At 45.2% G+C, this 18,739-nt stretch overlaps 1 protein-coding gene across 2 annotated transcripts in view; it reads left to right on the forward strand.

Moving 5' to 3' along the window:
- LOC106567057 (low-density lipoprotein receptor-related protein 1) overlaps positions 1 to 18,739 on the forward strand; it is a 139,393-nt gene that overhangs the window by 39,968 nt on the left and 80,686 nt on the right. For both annotated transcript variants that reach the window (XM_014135894.2, XM_014135895.2), the window contains exon 3: positions 14,279 to 14,413. In XM_014135894.2, the coding sequence (XP_013991369.1) occupies positions 14,279 to 14,413 (135 nt within the window). The remainder of the gene's footprint in view (positions 1 to 14,278; positions 14,414 to 18,739) is intronic.

An 18,739-nucleotide genomic window follows, 5' to 3' on the forward strand; every position in this document is an offset into this window, starting at 1 on the left:
TGGGCCTTTTGGATCCCAAATGTATGAAATGGCTTAGTGCAATAAATATTTTCTGTTGCATTAATAGATAAATAAAACATTAATGTTGGTGTTGAAATTGAGAAAGGGAACTTTATATTGCTGCATATCATTGTTGCTGAGCTTGAATGTGTCTCCCATCCATGGATAGGTCAGCAGGTTCTCTGTCAAATTCTCTTGTAGCCTATCCTAGCCTAGTTCCAGATGTGTTTGTGCTGCCTTGCCAACTCCTGTGGTCATTGGCGTGACAATGGTCATTAAAGTTGGCGAGACAGTCCAAGCTAATCTGATACAAGCTGTATCCTATATCCCTCTCTAGATTGCCAATATCTGGCAGTTCAATGAGTACATTGGACACCCAGACCAACCTTTTTTCTTCCAAATGTTGGTTGCCTCAGTCTGAGTTAAAATGTGTTTTCTGGAGATAAACTAAAAAGAGTCACAGTTCAATAGTGCAAAATACTCTCTCCTCCACTTCCTTCTTTTTTTCTCCCATTGGTCAAGCTGCATATGATTGAGCTTGGTTGGAGCAATGGGACCAATGGACTAATCCTTAAATAATATGGAATAGTTCCATCTAGTGTTTTGAAGTGAAGTGTTTGAAAGGAAACACATACTAGTTGAACCCAGGTCTGATTTCACCCCCTAAATGGAAAAGGTTGTAAAAGAAAAGCAGCAGGTTTCTCCATTCCTCCTCCGGTGCTAACTGGGTCTTTAATAACGTGTAGCCTGACTGACACTCCTCCTAACTCCCGGTTCTCCTCTAGTCTAAACATACACACACACACTACCAACTCCCTGTCCTTCTTGTCTTGCCTAGACAGTCTAGTCTCCAACCCCCTTCACTCTCCTCTCCGTCGTCCTTCATGCCAAGCTAACACTCTCAGACTCCTCCTTTTAATGGATGAATCTACTCGAGAAAGGTCAGCTTGCACATGATGTTAATGTTACCTCTGACTTTCACTGAGTTATTGGGAAAAAATGTTGAATTAAATCCTATGCCAAAAAACCTACACTGGCTGATTTCTCAAGGCACAGTAAATCTGTTTTGATGTAGAGCTTCCGAGGGTGACACATTATTTGGATAGTCCATCTGTAGATCAGTAACGTTTCAACTCTTTACCTTTTTTTATTTTTATTTTACCTTTATTTAACCAGGTAGGCCAGTTGAGAACAAGTTCTCATTTACAACTGCGACCTGGCCAAGATAAAGCAAAGCAGTGTGACACAAACAACACAGAGTTACACATGGAATAAACAAACGTACAGTCAATAACACAATAGAATAATCTATATACAGTGTGTGCAAATCTAGTAAGATTAGGGAGGTAATGCAATAAATAGGCCATAGTGGCGAAATAATTACAATTTTGGCATTAACACTGGAGTGATAGATGTGCAGATGATGATGTGCAAGTAGAGATACTGGGGTGCAAAAGAGCAACAAACAAAAAAACTATATGGGGATGAGGTAGTTGAGTGGGCTATTTACAGATGGGCTGTGTACAGGTGCAGTGATCGGTAAACTGCTCTGACAGCTGATGCTACTAACGTTATCCCGGAAATGAACCTTAACGCTTACGCTTATTTTAAACCCCGAACGTAACCGTAACTTTAGGAAGCGGGTGCTTATCAACAGCTAGTTTGTAGAGGCTCTACAGATGGGTCATACTATCAGGACTATCCAAATAAAGTGTGACCCTTCAGACTTATTACGTTGATAGTCATTTCAAACACTAGATCAGAGCCAGGTTTCAATAGAAACGTTGGCATACAGCTCCGTTTTTAAATCGGCAGACATCATGATCGCCGGTGTGCTGGAGTTTCTTTTCAGTTCAACAGAGGCTGAAGGAACAGTAGTAACTATGAAGGGTTTAATTGACCTGAACTGATCTTGATGAGCTGCCGGTGGCTGAAACACTGCTCGCCACACAGTCCTCTTCAGTCAGATGAAACACTGCATTGTCTATGTGGACAAATTACATAAGTGGTATGGACATTTCACTTACATCCAATTGCTTTGTAGCCTAACTGATGGAGGGAGGGGTGCAGTTGAGTCTTTCAGGAGTTTAATGTCTTTTACTATTCATTTCACTCTTCAAGCAGGCATTAAGTAGGCGCAATCTTTCAAATCCTATTTGAACCCAGGTCCGAGTGCTACTGCAGTGTTCAGGTCGGCCTTGGCCGTTCTCTCCGTCTTCCCTACTTTAAAGCCAACAACATGAGAGCCACTCGGCCTAACAGGCTGTAAACAATGAGGCCTCTCTCTCTCTCGATAAATACTCCAACACCATATGGAGATGAGTAACTGAGGGTCTGGCCCAGAGCCCCAAAACAGGAGCGATATTACCACATATCAACCACTTATCAACCCAGGGGTGACTAGGCTCTGTGGAGGCAGTCAGTGGGGATGTCCAGAATTCTATACTAGGCTGACGAGCAGGACAGATATGTGGTTATATCATCAACTCAGCGGTCTGTGTAGATTTTCTCTCTCTTAGACAGGTTGAACGTTCTCTGTTGACTCTCCTTTTCCAGGAAAATAAAACCGCAGTGGAGATGCCAGAACAGCAATAGAACAGAACAGGACAGATAAAAAAAAATAATAATAATAATTAACCTTTTATTTAACTAGGCAAGTCAGTTAAGAACAAATTGTTATTTACAATGACGGCCTACGGATAACTCAAATCAAATTGTATTTGTCACACGTGCCGAATACGACAGGTGTAGAATTTACTGAGAAATGCTTGCTCACCAGCCCTTCCCTACGATGCAGAGTTAAAAACGAATAACAAAGGAACACTAGGAGTAAAATACACAGAGTATCAACCCAGGAATGACTGGTTAGCCTGGTCCCAGATCTGTTTGTGCTCTACGCCATCGGGGTGGTTGTCAAGCCAAACATGACAATGAGTGGCAGGGATCAGGCATGATGGCTGCCAACCTCCTGGCTAGTGACTGTTGCTCTGTGGGGGCAGTAACTCTAGGGTGCCCATACTGGACTCACACCGTAAAGGTGATGGGGGGGGGGGGGGGGTAAACAAACCTATGTATTTAAAAGGAGTTCAAGGCGTTCGTTGTTTTTGTTCCAAAAGTGGAACATTTAGTTGCCTACTGAATGTAAAGGTTTAACTCTGTCTCTACGAACACACTCAGACACTCAGTCTCTTTTACAGAGATCTGGCTTTCTACACAGAGCTTTTAGTTCAAACGTCAGGGGGTGTAAACACAACTCCCTGCTCTTTCCCAATAGTTTGGTTTTGACATGCCTCCCCCGTGACCAAAGTACAATCAAGTGGGTGTGTTGTCGGGAATCAGAGTACTGTAATTACAGCATTATAACCCGTTCCAGTTAATTACTAACTAGCAGATTGTGTCCCAAGGTATTTTCAATTTGCACACACACTTCTCTCTCTCTATTTTTCTCTTGCTCCCTTTTTCTTATTTCTCCCTCTCTCTCTCTCCCTTGTCGTGTTGTTGTTACATTTTTCTATCCATAGAAGAATTATGGTGTCTGATCTCTCTCGCTCTCTCTCATTTTTTCGTTCCCTCTCCCTCCCTCTTAGTATCTATCTCTCTCCCCTTCCCTCTCCCCCCTGTTTCTGCTGTTCTATATTTCTATCCATAGATCAGATGCCATCATTATTCCATCTCCCCCTTCTCTCTCCCTCCCTGCCTGCCTGCCTGCCTATCTCCTGTCGTCTGGCTGTCGTTCAACCTCTCTCTCTCTCTGCCGGATCACCCTGGTGCTGTACTCAGTGATTGTACTGTAAATCAGACGCTGGGACTGAGCAGGCGAGCCTGTCTGCCAATGTGGGCCTTGCTTATTTCTTTAAGTAGGTCAATATATCATCAGGAAAATGCCGCTCCACTCACTGAAATAAAGCAACAAGGAACCCCCTGCTTCTCTCTCTCTCACTCACTCTCACTCTCACACTCACACTCACACTCACACACACAAAACCAATAGCCTGGACCCCACATCTGTTTGTTGCCTTGACAACTCCTGTAGTCATTGTCACATAGGAGTTGACTTTACAGCACAAACAGATCTGGGACCAGGCTATATGAATCCAAGCGCTCATATGCTGAACATTACACCCACTAACCCCTACACAACGACCACTTAACTAAAACCATCATGGCTTTAACATTGAGTCATTTAGCAGACGCTCTTATCCAGGGCGACTGACAGTTGGTGCATTCATTTGAAGATAGCTAGGCGGGACAACCACATATCACAGTCGTAGTGGTTGTGTATTTAACTACAAGCACTAACGCGCCGGATTTCCCATAAATACCACCACTAGTAATCCAAATGATAGTCCTTGCAGCAAAACCATCACCATAAATTCACCTGCAGGCCATCTTAATAGCAGGCGGAGGGGGATTTTTAACGGAAAGCGTGCGGGTTTGTCTGGTGACGATCATTGTGTTTTGATCCACAACCCTGGGAACCTGCCCAGGAACTAAACCTACAGGAAGATAGCAGTGCTCCACTGCTGTTCTGTCTGTCTCACTCTGTCTGTCTGTCTGGGGTTGTAATTGCCATTATTGCACTGTCATTTACCTACACTGTAATCATCCCAAGGGGGGTAAAGACAGACTCAGACAGACATCGGTTCAAATAGTATTGGCTTTCTTTCAAATAATTTTGAGTGTTTGATTGAGCCTGTCTGTTTGCCAGATGGGCAGTCTTTACACATTTGGGACTATTCTGTTGGTTCCATTGTGCCGGGTAAGCTCAATCAAGCACAGTTAAAGTGTTTTGTAGCAAAACAAATACCATCTAAACCCAGATCTGACGCAGACAGAGCTAGTGAGGCAGGAACGAGAGGTTGTAAGCTAACATAGGGCTCTGGCATACAGTAGTGGTGATGGTTGTTGATGGTGGGAGTCACTGTAGGGCATTCTCTCTTACAGCCTTGTTAGGAGGAGCGGGGGGGTCAGCGGTCACCTTGATGGTCTGGGGCCGTTTTTAGGAGGGGGGAGGCCAGGAGGTTGGCAGGTTGCCAGGTACAGGGCCCGTAATCAGGATCCCCCCTCTTTCTCTCTCCGTCTCTGTATCGCTCTCTTTTTTTTCTTTGTCTCTCCCTCTCTTTCTCCCTCCGTCTCGGTCTCTTTCTCTCGCGCTTTCCTCCTCCCTCCCAGAGCGTCAATGCTCCCAGACAACCATCAGCCCGTTGCGTGTACAGGCCTGTGTCTCCAGGTGTGACCCTATAAACCCCTCTCTGTGGGCTCCCTCCATGCAGTGCAACACTGCATGCTTCCTATTGTTTAGAAACATAAGACTTCACCTCAAGTGTCCTTCAGCTCAGCCAGGGCTCAGGAAGTGGCCCACAGTGACACCAGCCTTCAGGCCTGAACTACAATGAGTCATGTTCCTCGCTGTATTCTTCCTTTTGTGATTCTAAAGGCTTTTTTTTTTTGTCTAAACATTTATTTAAACTGCACATTATTCATCTAATGTACGGTAAGTGAATCTGTTGTGATGGGGAGATTGTGTGTCTGGGGGCGTACAAAGTTGTCTTCTCCTTGAAGTTTGTAGCAGATCATTACATAACGGGTCTGTCTTACCTCAGGAATCCCCTCTAATGGCACAGTACAGGAAGACAGGAACAGGAAGAGCGAAACCAAAGGATCAACCAGGGATCCACGTACTTTATGCACTCTTACAACACACTGGGTTGATGAAGTGGGGTAGGAAGGTGGGTGTGTTTTGAGTGCATGTCTTTGTGTTTTGAGAGAAGAAGTGAATCTATTTCAGGTAGGCGAGTATCAAAAATCAAACATAAATTCATTGGGTGAAACTACAGTGTGCTCCCCTGTCTCTCCCTCGCTGTAATATATACTGTTTGGCTATAGCGCACCGTCAGCGTATACCCACTTATGCATTTCCCAATGTATTTATTTCCGTGCTTTTCTTCCAGTTTCTTTCTGTTGTGTGGATAATGGTTTATACTGTAGTGTAATGGACTATGAGGTTAGGACGTTTTACAGGTCCGGAGCTCGATTCTGTTATTTTCTGATGTAAGCGGATGGGCCAAACGCTTACAAAAGTGTTTTGCGTGAATGACATCCGACCGAATCATAATTGAGGACTGCTGCGTCTTTTTGTAAGCATTTTATACAAGGAACCAAACACGCTGTTGAAATGTATTTCTGCCGTTGTTCGTGAGGTACATACTGCTGGTATAAACCCTACTGCGGACATTCAAGTGTTCAGCTTCTTTTTTCTTTTTTTACAATGCAAGTTGCTATGTCATCATGGTGGTTCCAGCTAGTTTTGAGATCTCTGCAAAGTACTCGGAAGAAAAACCGTCTGTAAGTCTGTGTGCAATTAGGTGCTTGTGATGCCATGCCAGAGCCACATTCATTGTGGTTTGGTTCAGAAATGCAGCAACTGGGACCAGATGTTTGAATGGGCCTCTGTAGTAAGTAAGCACTTTCTCTTTTCTTCAGATGAGAACCTCTCTCCCTCTTTGATTGATCCAACCTAAGCCACTTTATGCAACGATTTACTACCCTTCCCCGCAGTTCTGTGTTCAACTTTCTCCATGCCCTTTTCGCCGTTTAGCATGCTAATGTCCAAGATGGGCTGCTCGAGATGCGTTTGAATCATGTAAATCGCTTTGCCTTTGTATTCAGAAGGTATGTTAACAGCTTCTATTGAGTCAGTGGGAGAAAATGAGCTGGAAAACTATAGTCAATTAGCACTTGTTAACTTCCAGCCACTCCCTATAGTTCTATTGAGGCACTCTAGCCCTCTGAAATACCAACCCCTCCTTGTTCCTTTGGGGGCACCGTGCTCCAAGACAACCACTACCTCCCTAAAGTCACCTAGCTGACCCCCTCAAAAGCTCCATCTCTGCTTATATCTCTACGTAATTGTTCTAGTGGAATGACAGCCTGGACAGATGGAATGTAATATTGACAATGACAGCTGATGGGTCTGTGCCTGTACAGGATAAAGATGCTCAGAGAGGAGTGATGTGTCCATACTGTGGTATTATTACAGTCCCACACACACAATCTCACTGCCCCATTGGAGGTGGATGGTTATGGAGGATGCTGTAGCCTGAAGCTTCCGAGGAGAGCTGGGTGATTGAGTTATCAGCTCCCCGAAGCTTCCCGAGCTAGCCAGGCCCCAGCTAGCCAGGCCACAGCTAGCCAGGCCCCAGGCGGCAAGGCCACACATCAAGGTTATCTGTACATCTTGTGCACTTGAGCCCCGACTGGAGGCTGTGTGTCTGTGTGTGGCCCCCGTTTGTCTGAGCCGTCTGTCTGTCATGCATCGGCTGACTCTTCCCCCTGGGAAGAAGGAAAGAGCAGAGGGTTGGAGGGAATGGTGGACATTTTTCGTCATTTAGCAGACGCTCTTATCCAGAGCGATATACAGTAGTGAGTGCATACATGTTCATATTTTGTTTGTACTGGTCCCCCATGGGAATGGAACCCACATTCAGCTGAGCCACACAGGGCTGAGACGTGTGGGATGTAGGAGTGGTGGGGATGTAGGAGTGGTGGGGATGTAGGAGTGGTGGGGATGTAGGAGTGGTGGGGATGTAGGAGTGGTGGGGAGAAACGGTGGAGGGATGGAGGCACCAGTGGAGGAAACGTCTGTGAACTAAAGGAGTGTCGGAATGGCTTATCCGAGGGGAAACGGGTCTTTTATACAACAGAAAACGACCCGATTAGGACTGTGTCCCAATTGACACCCTGGTCCCTATTTAGTGCACTACTTTTGACCAGGACCCATAGGCCTCTGGTGAAAAGTAGTGCACTATATGGGGGGTATGGTGTGATTTGGGACGCACAGTAGTATTCAGCATTCAGGAAGTGGGTTTGCATTCTAAAGCAAAAATAATCCCTTTAGAGAGAGATGGTCTTGTACTGTTCGAGGCAGGGGGAGGGTCTCTCCAGTTGCCCATCGTGTGTGTGCGTGTGTGTGCTCATTGTCCCGTTAGCAGGGGCTGCTGTAGAGGTTGGAGGGGCAGCAGGTGCAGATGCTTCCAGGCACACACGCGCACACGCACACAAACTTCCACAGAGGAAGGAGCAAAGCCCTGTAAATCCCTCAGACCGGTGCTCCTTCACCCTCCAAGGCCTGTCAGTAGCCAGAGAATACAGGGCTTTCTCACGCCAGACAGGCAGCGCTTCTGTCTTCCCTCTGTCTCTTCTGGTGCTATCTTATAACACACACACATCCCCCCCCCCCCGCTTCTCCCTCCGCCTCGCCTCTCCCTCTATCTCTCTCTCCACTCTACACCCATGCTGACTATCTAGACATAGCAAGCAAGCCTCTGTTCTCTCGTCCTCAAATCTAATTTCTCCAGTCTTTTCTCTTGTGTAATTGCCGCTGTGTTTTTAGTTTTTTCCCCTACCTTTCAGACATGTTAGTCAGCCAGCCAGGAAAAGAGAACAGAGGATGACTCACCACTATCACCCCCAATGCTATTTTAGGAGATATTCAAAGGGACTGTTTTTGTTGTATCTGAAGTTGTAAAGAAAAGTCTGACAATATGTTCGTAGAGAGATCCTCATGATATCCTGCCTTTATAACAACCTCTGGAGATATGAAACATTTATAAAATGCTGTCCTGCTATTTATTAATTCAGACGAGGTGGGAGTCTGGGAGAGAGTTTACAGAATTGAATATAATGTTGTTGAAAATACTATGTTTATGTAATCCCCCATCTCAGACAAAATCACTTTGTCGGAAGAGTTATAACAGTGTTTTGCAGGAGCCTATGCCCTCTCTGACAGTTGTGATCACTGGACGTATTAGTTAAATGTCACCTCCATATGTCTGGATTTGGCACCACGGAGGATTTCATTCGTTCCGGTAGGCAAGTGTCCTCGGTGTGTAAGTTCTCTACGAGAGCTGTGTTTATAGGTCTGGTACTGTAGGGTCAGACAGGGCAGACCACCCATATGTTTGTACTGAGTAGTTACTCTATGGTACACTGTTAATGCGTCTCAAATGGCACCATATTTCCTTTTTATAGTGCACTACTTCAGTCAAATGTGGTGTCTTTTTATGTAGGGAGTAGGGAGCTATTTGGGACGTTGCCTCTGGTTCCGGTGTAGTCACTAGCCAGGCCTTTGACCCTGCCTGAGGTACATGTTCATTACAGTTGACAGCAGTCTGAATGGGAGTCAGAGACCTGGCAGTGGAGCCACGGACCCCTGAAGGACGGGAATAAACCCAGGCCTTTATACTGAGGAAAAAAGCGCGACCGGGGATCACTATTTATGGTGTTTATGTAACCACACTGGCTGGGGAAGGGGGACGAGGGGTAGGGGGGTGTAGTAGGGGTTGGTTGAGGTGACAGAAGGAAGTGAAAGAGTCTGAGGTGGTTAGGGGGAAGGTATAGTTTAGCCTAGTCTCATCTCACACCTGGATCACATCTGAATCTGGAACAAAGAGATGCATGGAATGAAACAGATATCCTCACTTTAGACTGGATCTATAGACCATAGTCATTAACATCCCTAAAGAAACAGCGAGGATTCCCTCCCCTTCCATTTAGTATCATCACTTTAGGTGATGAGGGAGTTCATTCGATTGCTGTAATTATCCCTCATTGGGAGCAGTCAGGGGTATTGGAGATGTAATTTATCTCAGTAGCTCTCAATGCATGAAGCCCTGCATACTGCTACAATCGGCTCCATACCTTGTTCTGACTCACCCCTTTTGTCTTTCTCCAAGGATCAGGCTGCCCCGTGCGCACGCGCACACACGCGCACACACGCGCACGACTTTATGCTATTGGAATGGAATGGAGAATAATTAGTTACAGAAATGGGTTGTGAATAAAACAATGTGTATTGTGCAGTGATCACACTGCACTCCCCTGTCTGTTGTATTTTCTATACTTTCTCATCTGTAACAGTTGTTCATTAAGAAGCATGAGCCTTACAACATTCAGAGAGAAAATAGTCGCAGGGATCACATTATGCTAATTGATACCGGGTTGTTATAAGGAATATAGCTGTTTTTCATCGCGAGAATGTTGTAGGAAATGCTTGTCTTGGCTTTGAACCAGAATTGTGTTTTTATAGAGACCGAGTCGGCAGAAGGCAAGGCCGGAAGCTCTCGATCAGTCTCCCTTTGACTGTGCTGCACAGCAATGTGCTGACCGGTGCCACTGACAGATCAAGAAGGAAGTCACTAGGCAGCCGTTGCCTGTGTGGTGTGGGAGAGTTGGTCTGTGTCACTCAATAGACAGCCAACAACTTCCCAGACTGTAACAGACAGGCCAGAGGCCATCATTTATTATCCTCATCTTAAAGCCACTGTGTAATCCGGTATGATTGCCTTGTGTCCCGCTCCCTGCTATTAAATTCCTCTCTGTTTACTTTCCTCCTGCAACTCTTATGTCTTACGCAGACCTTTCGGGCTTAGAAAGGGTTTTGACATTTTTATTACCTGCTATATCTAGTTTTTCCTAGGCCATTCTTTTCCTTTTGATTTCAATGGACAACTGTTTGGGACAACAGTAAATCAACAATGTGTCCTGCACCTGGTTTGGAGTGTTGCCAAACAGATCCATTCTATGGGCTTGCTAGTTTATTCCATATCCTGCAGTTAATTGTGAAATGGCTCAGAGTTGATTGAATGTAAAGCAGGAGCTTTGAGAGGACAAGATGGTCGGACGTCTGGGTATGAGGCAGTCCCCTGGAGTGGCTAATCTACTTGCAGAGATTTATATTGAGCTATTTTATTATGTCTAACTAAGACCACTTGCTGTTCCATTGCTGAGCTCGGCGCATTACTGTGGTAGAACTGCGTCTTCATTCAAATACTATTGAGGTATTTCATTCTATCTAAAGGCTCTGGTACCTGCGGCACTGGTGCTGAGCCAGGTGTAGTACTATGCTGAAGTAGAGCACAGTCTACGTAGATGTTTCTGTGGTGGCTGTAAGTCGTAACGGCTCGTAAATGAAAAGGATGCATTTCAAACTGGATACTAGTGATGTCCTCGGGCACTTGAAGCGTGTTTTATCCACTGTCTATGACAGATAATCTGTTTAGAAGCATCTGTTATTGCATTGTGACTTCAGAATGAATTTACCTTGGGGGGAGACGGCGTTTTAATACTACTTTACCCCATGCAGGTCTTTCCCTCTGCAGTAGGCTTGGCTAGTCTGATGTTAGTTTTTGTTAGAACTTCAAACACCTGGTTGTACTTGACCTCACCTCAAGAAAATAACACATTAAGAACCTTCAACTATTCTTATGAAATCCAAACCTTGTAAAACACTCCAAAGCTAATGTTTTCTTCTTCTCCTGCACAGGAGGCAAGGCTTTCTCTTTCATCTCTCGCTCACTCTGTCATTCGCTGTCTCTCTACAGGACAAAATACAAACCCTCCAACTCAAAAAGGCCTGTGGGGTTGATGGTATGCTAAATGATAACATATACAGACCACAAATTCCAATTGGCTATACTTAAACTCTTTTAACCTCATTCTCAGCTTTTTACCAAATTACTGTATAACAGACCACGTATTCACCCTGCACACCCTAATTGACAAACAAACCAAAACAAAGGCAAAGTCTTCTCATGCTTTGTTGATTTCCAAAAAACTTTTGGCTAAATTTGGCATGCGAGTCTGCTATACAAATTGATGGAAAGGGGTGTTGGGGGGGGACGACACGTACGTACCACATTATAAAATCCATGTACACAAATAACAAGTGTGAAGTTAAATTGGCAAAAAAATGAATTTCTTTCCACAGGGCCAGGGGGTGAGACAGGGATGCAGCTTAAGCCTCACCATCATCAACATGTATATCAATGAATTGGCGAGGGCACTAGAACAGACTGCAGCACCCGACCTCACCCTACTAGAATCTGAAGTCAAATGTCCACTGTTTGCTGATCTGGTGCTTCTGTTCCCAACCAAGGAGGGGCTAAAGCAGCACCTAGATCTTCTGCACAGATTCAGCCAGACCTGGGCCCTGACCGTAAATCTTAGTAAGACAAAAATAAAGGTGTTCCAAAAAAGGTCCAGTCGCCAGGACCACGAATACAAATTCCATCTAGACACCGTTGCCCTTGAGCACTCAAACTATACATACCTCGGCCTAAACATCAGCGCCACATGTAACTTCCACAAAGCTGTGAATGATCTGAGAGACAAGACAAGAAGGGCCTTCTATGACATCAAAAGGAACGTAAAATTTGACATACCAATTAGGATCTGGCCAAAAATACTTGAATCAGTTATAGAACCCATTGCCCTTTATGGTTGTGAGGTCTGGGGTCCGCTCACCAACCAAGAATTTGACAAAATGGGACAAACACCAAATTGAGACTCTGCATGCAGAATTCTGCAAATATATCCTCTGTGTACAATGTAAAACACCAAATAATGCATGCAGAGCAGAATTAGGCCGATACCTGCTAATTATCAAAATCCAGAAAAGAGACGTTAAATTCTACAACAAAAGGAAGCGATTCCCAAACCTTCCTTAACAAAGACATCACCTACCGAGACATGCACCTGGAGAAGAGCCCCCTAAGCAAGCTGGTTCTGGGGCTCTGTTCACGAACACAAAAAGACCCCACAGAGTTCCAGGACAGCAACACAGTTAGACCTAACCAAATCATGAGAAAACAAAAAGATAATTACTTGACACATTGGAAAGATTTTACAAAAAAACGGAGCAAACTAGAATGCTATTTAGCCTTACAAAGAGAGTACACAGTGGCAGAATACCTGACCACTGTGACTGACCCAAAATGAAGGAAATGTTTGACTATGTACAGACTCAGTGAGCATAGCCTTGCTATTGAGAAAGGCCGCCTTAGGCAGACCTGGCTCTCAAGAGAAGACGGGCTATGTGCACACTGTCCACAAAATGAGGTAGAAACTGAGCTGCACTTCCTGACCTGCCAAATGTATGACCATATTAGAGACCCATATTTCCCTCAGATTACACAGACCCACAAGAATTTGAAAAAACAAATCCAATTTTGATAAACTCCCATATCTATTGGTTGAAATACCAGTGTGCCATCACAGCAGCAATATCTGTGACCTGTTGCCACAAAAGGTCAACCAGTGAAGAACAAACACCATTGTAAATACAACCTATGTTTATTTAGTTTCCCTTTTGTACTTTAATTATTTGCACATCGTTACACCACTGTATATAGACATATGACATTTGAAATGTCTTTATTATTTTTGAACTTTTGTGAGTGTAATGTTTACTGTACATTTTTTGTTTATTTAACTTTTGTTTTATCTATTTCACTTGCTTTGGCAATGTAGTCATATGTTTCCCATGCTAATAATGCCCATTAAATTGAATTGAGGGGGGGGCAAATAGAGAGAGACAGATGAGAAATCCTAGTTTCTTCTGGAGAGGAAGAGAGAGAGAGAGAGAGAGAGACCACTTGCTATTCTTTACCATTGACTGTAATATACAATATTCCTTTGTCACTGTTTTTGTTTCATGACAAAGGCTTCCTGTCTGAAATGGAGTTATTTATTCAGTATGTTTCCCTGTACACAGGACTTTGGTCCCGTCTAACAAGCGTCATTTTTTGACATTCGTTGTTAGGGATGTGGTTTTGAATTCTAACTTACCCTGTGTGCTTGCGGGAACAGCTGCGTTGACATGTTTATTTTCAGTTAAAGAGCAGAACAAAAAAACATTGTCCAATCCCTAGCTAGCAGCCTAGCTAGGAGCTCTAAGATCCTCTCAGCGCAGTGGCAACACAAAGACCTTTAAGCAATATACAGAGCTGTTTTGTACAGTCAGCGTGTGGCCTAAGTCTTGACAAAGGAAACGCAAACCACTAGATGCTCCTGCCCTGTCGGCCTAATACACTGCCGTCAGTCCACTACTTATCACAGCACGGCCAATGAATGGTGAGGCTATAGCCTGGCAGGACCTATTTAACACTAAACACTTCTCTATAGCAGTCTGGCTGAGGCTGACTGGCTGAGTGACACTCTGATTTACCCTTTTTAAAGATGTGCTCGTCTTTTGAAAACATTTTTAAACATCTGCCGGGCTTTGGAAATGTACCCTCCACTCACAGCCTTTTTTTGGGGGGGGGGAATAAAAGGCAGCTTTTTTTTGAAGTCCCTGATTCGTTTTGAGGATGCATTTGAGCTGATGTTTGTAAGTGTAGTCGTGTTTGCAGAGTGCCATCCTACGACTTTCTCATTCCTGTGGTACATTTGATCTCGGACTAATGTGTGTGTCTGTCTGCTGTGTGTTTTTGTGTTGCAGGTCCACACAGAGTGTCCCGGTGTCCGGCCAATGAGTTTGAGTGTCTGGGGACAGATGTGTGTATCCACATGAGCAGGCTGTGTGATGGGAGCCCTGACTGCACTGACGGCTGGGACGAGGGGCCACACTGTCGAGGTAACACACACACACACACACACACACCGCGCGCAGCTTTCTGGGGTCCTTCCTAGTTCCTACAGAACATTGGGCCAGCCAATCCTGTTGCAGCCAGTGACTGTGTTCCTTTTCTGTCTAGTTCCACAATGCGACACTATGAACTCAATAGCTGTCCGAAATGACAACGTATTCCCTATATAGTGCATTACTTTTGGCCAGGAAATAGGAGGCTAGTTCAGACCGACAAAATGTCTGTCCCTCTGTGTGGCTCTTATCTTTTTGTCTGGTTCCACAATGAGAAGCCTCAATAATGTCCTCTCTATGGCTCTAATTAATATCAGGGATTCGATTTGATGATGGGATTCTCCTCCTTTCTGTCGGCCTGGTTGGCTGTCTGGATAAATGCTCCGCTCTGCCAGCCTGAGCCGGGGAAGTGGCCTCAGAGCCTGGACTGATTTAGGGCCTCTAGGGCCTGATTTGATAAATTAATGATTTTTTTTCCCAGAGAGAAGAGGAGCCATTGTGATAACGGAGGCCATCTCATTAAAGCAGCTGATGGAGGAAGACTGTGTTTATTGGAAAAGAGAAGAGATTACAGTTTGGGGGGGAACTGGAGAGATAAAGGACGAGAACAGAGGATTCATAAAGCTGAGATTGAGTGATATTAGTCAAAAAATGTTGATGTCCTGGTGTTTCTATTATACTGGGACATGTTGTTGGTTTGGTGCGTTTCCCAACAACAAATATTGACGCCAAACAAACGGATCTCTGCGGACCAACATCCTAGAACACCAACGGGCTCTGGAAAGACCAGTCCACATTAGAACTGGCAGGTACACACTGTCCTAGCTATCGTATACAAAGAAAGATATGGCCTCTCTTTTTTGGGTTTTATGCATTTATAATTCTGCTTTAGTTTTATGTGTTCATAATTCGGCTTACTAGAATTCTAGCAGGAACACATTGAGCAGAAATGGGGGGAAGATAAGAGTTGAAGTGACATTTGTGTGAAGTAGGTTAAAGGGACAGATTCCCTGCCTTGCACAACGTTCCGCCGATGATGTCATCGAGACATGACCCGCAGCGCCTGTCCCCGGTCGAGCACACTGGTCCATCTGTCCCCGTGAGGATGGACTACCACACACACCAGTGACAGTGTGTTTGCCAGAACTTTCTGCTGCCACGTTGTTTGTGTGTGTGTGTGTGTGTGTGTGTGTGTGTGTGTGTGTGTGAGCCCCCAATTTCATGAAAAGCCTCACCATTTCACAAGCATCCCAGTGTTGGCTTGAACAAACTGCCGGCTTGCGCAATCCAAGTGGACCCTAGCCTTGTGCTGATGTGTCAAAGCGCACTTCTGTCATTCGCTGTGTTCAAAGAATTATCCAGAAGTTGTTGACAAGGGGAGTGAGGGAGCCAGAGTAGGAGGCAGGCAAGGGAGGAAGTTATCGCAGTACAATCCATTTGATTGACAGGGTAATATGGTGGAGCTAGGTGTGGGAGGTTGAGGAGTGGGTTATAGCCAGGTTTTGCCCTGCCTTCTGTGTTACTGGGCTGCTGAGGCTTTTCTCTGCAGATTTAAAGAACTTCCGGCAGCTCTCTTTCTCGCTCTCGCTCTTTCTCTTTCTCGCTCTTTCTCTATCTCTTTTATCTCTCTCTCTCTCTCTCGGGGGACTTAAGAGGCCAGTTAGGGGGCATGGCCTCTCATATAATCTCCCCGCTAGTGTTTAATTGACAGGGAAAGAGAAACGGGTCAGGGTAGTGTCCTAGTGCTCCTCTCTGCTCCCATTCCACAATGGAAACCCTCCATGATTTATGCACGCTCTTCTTTATAGCCTGATCCCTGATCTGTTTGTGCTCTTATGGTCATTGGCAAGACGGCACAACAGACCTGGGACCATTAATAAATTCCAAGTCATTTTGAAAAGAAAATCGATTGAAAGCACCGGCAACCTACTTGAGGCAAGAGATTTTGAAAAGTCAATTTGTATGCTCGAGTCTGGAATTTGTATGCTCGAGTCTGGAATTTGTATGCTCGAGTCTGGAATTTGTATGCTCGAGTCTGGAATTTGTATGCTCGAGTCTGGAATTTGTATGCTCGAGTCTGGAATTTGTATGCTCGAGTCTGGAATTTGTATGCTCGAGTCTGGAATTTGTATGCTCGAGTCTGGAATTTGTATGCTCGAGTCTGGAATTTGTATGCCCGAGTCTGGAATTTGTATGCCCGAGTCTGGAATTTGTATGCTCGAGTCTGGAATTTGTATGCCCGAGTCTGGAATTTGTATGCTCGAGTCTGGAATTTGTATGCTCGAGTCTGGAATTTGTATGCTCGAGTCTGGAATTTGTATGCTCGAGTCTGGAATTTGTATGCTCGAGTCTATTGTCTTGTCATTATGGTGGCGTTGCTCTGTATATCTGGCTCGTCAGGAACTAGGCCGTACAGTGTTGTAAAGCTGGGTTTTTGACCCACTAGCCTCATCCCCTTACCACTGTTCATTCCTGGATTGTTGAAGAAAAGATCAGATCCTTGCAGTATAGGCTAATGGTGTCAGTTAACACAATCAAAAGATTAGCCTGTATGCTGTTAATATTAGTGCTCGTGTTTTTCTGTACGCGTGAACGTTCTAAGTTGTGTGTGTGTGTGTGTGTGTGTGTGTGTGTGTGTAAGGCTCGATAACGTTGTGGCGTTGCTTTGGGACTGGACGCCTTGACTGTGTGCTAGATCTGATGAAATGTTCAACCCGGTGTCCATAATCTGTCTGTTGAAGGCTGTGGGTCTTCCAGTAGGGCAACGACCCCAAACGCACATCAAAAGCACCCTGTATTGGTTCATGATGAAACGCTAGACTGTTCTGGAGTGGCCAGTGCCCGAGTCCAGATCTGAATCACATCCATGACCTATGGCTAGAGCTGAAATGTGGTCATCTGAAGAGTGCTCGTAGAAAGGTGTACCAAGCTCATTATAGCTACAATGAGCATTTGTTGGCAGTTAGCTTGGCCATAGGCTGTGCAACCAAGTACTAGCTCTGGGGTGCCAATACTTTTGTCTTTTTATTTTCTAAATAAAAATTGTAAACTTAACTTTACAAAAGTTGGTTCTGCAATGTTGAAAATCCAATAACAAGGTGTGAAGGCCAACAGTTTTTTTTTTTGTCAACTTATTTTAGAAGAAATGGGGAATTATTAAAGAAAAGTGCAAGGGTGACAATATATTTGGCCGCAACTGTATAAGGGTAATTGAGTTGCTAATGGCACCCAGCAGTACCCCGGTCAGTGAGAGGGGGCAGTGCTGAGCTCGCCTGCAACGTCACTTTCTGGAATAGCAAAACTGCGTATATCACAGTACGGCTCCACGAGACGCCATCTTAACCAACTTCATTTTGGCTTCGATGTGCTATTGAGTCTCCGCACAGGAATGAACGGTGTCACGCACAGGAGGTTGGTGGCACCTTCGTTTGGGAGGACGGGCTCGTGGTAATGGCTGGAGCAGAAGAGGTGGAATGGTATCAAATACATCCAACGTGGTTGCCAGGTGTTTGATGCCACTCCGTTCCAGACGTCATTATGAGCCATCCTCCCCTCAGCAGCCTCCACTGGCATCACGTGATCGCTGGCTTTGTCCAGTCATGTGTACAGTCATTAGTATGCATGCGTACATGAGCTAGTCTGGCTGTTTGCTACTGTTATTAGTTAATCCTCCTGTGTGTTTAGCACATACTGCCAGTGTTTGGGTCTGTTTGCTCACCACTCTGGCTCTCCCCCCTTTCTCTACGGAGACCGCAAACAACGGCCTACACCAGTGGAGGCTGCTGAGGGTAGGATGGCTCATAATAATGGCTGGAACGGACTCCGTGGAATGTCATCGAACCCATGGAAACTGTGCTCCAGAAAATGGCACCCCTATTCCCTAGCACACTACTTTTGACCAGAGCCATACGGGACCTGGTCAGAAGTAGTGCACCACATAGGGAATAGGGTGCCATTTGTGGCACTGTCCAGGTGGTGGATTAGGACAGGGTCATGTCCAGGCATGTCTCCAGACCAGGCAGAGACTGACGGAGGAGAGCGGAGGGTTAGGAATGTCTCGACCCTGGGCTGTCCTGGATGAAAGGACAGGTAGGCGCTGCAGCGTCCTCACTGCTAAGTGTCACTTGTATAGAAGCCAATAGAACATGCCCACTGAATCACATGCAGTCTCCTTCAGTCAACAAGCCAGCCATCCAGCCAGTCAGTTTCCAGTATAGACTGATGTAGCAGGGAATGGATGTGGAGGGATCAATAGGTCTGCTGGGGTAGGGAAAGAGGCTTAGTATTTCACAACCTTCATGACTTCTATGGAGAAGCTAG

The sequence above is a fragment of the Salmo salar genome, chromosome ssa13 (assembly GCF_905237065.1).
Source record: "Salmo salar chromosome ssa13, Ssal_v3.1, whole genome shotgun sequence".
NCBI lineage: Eukaryota > Metazoa > Chordata > Actinopteri > Salmoniformes > Salmonidae > Salmo > Salmo salar.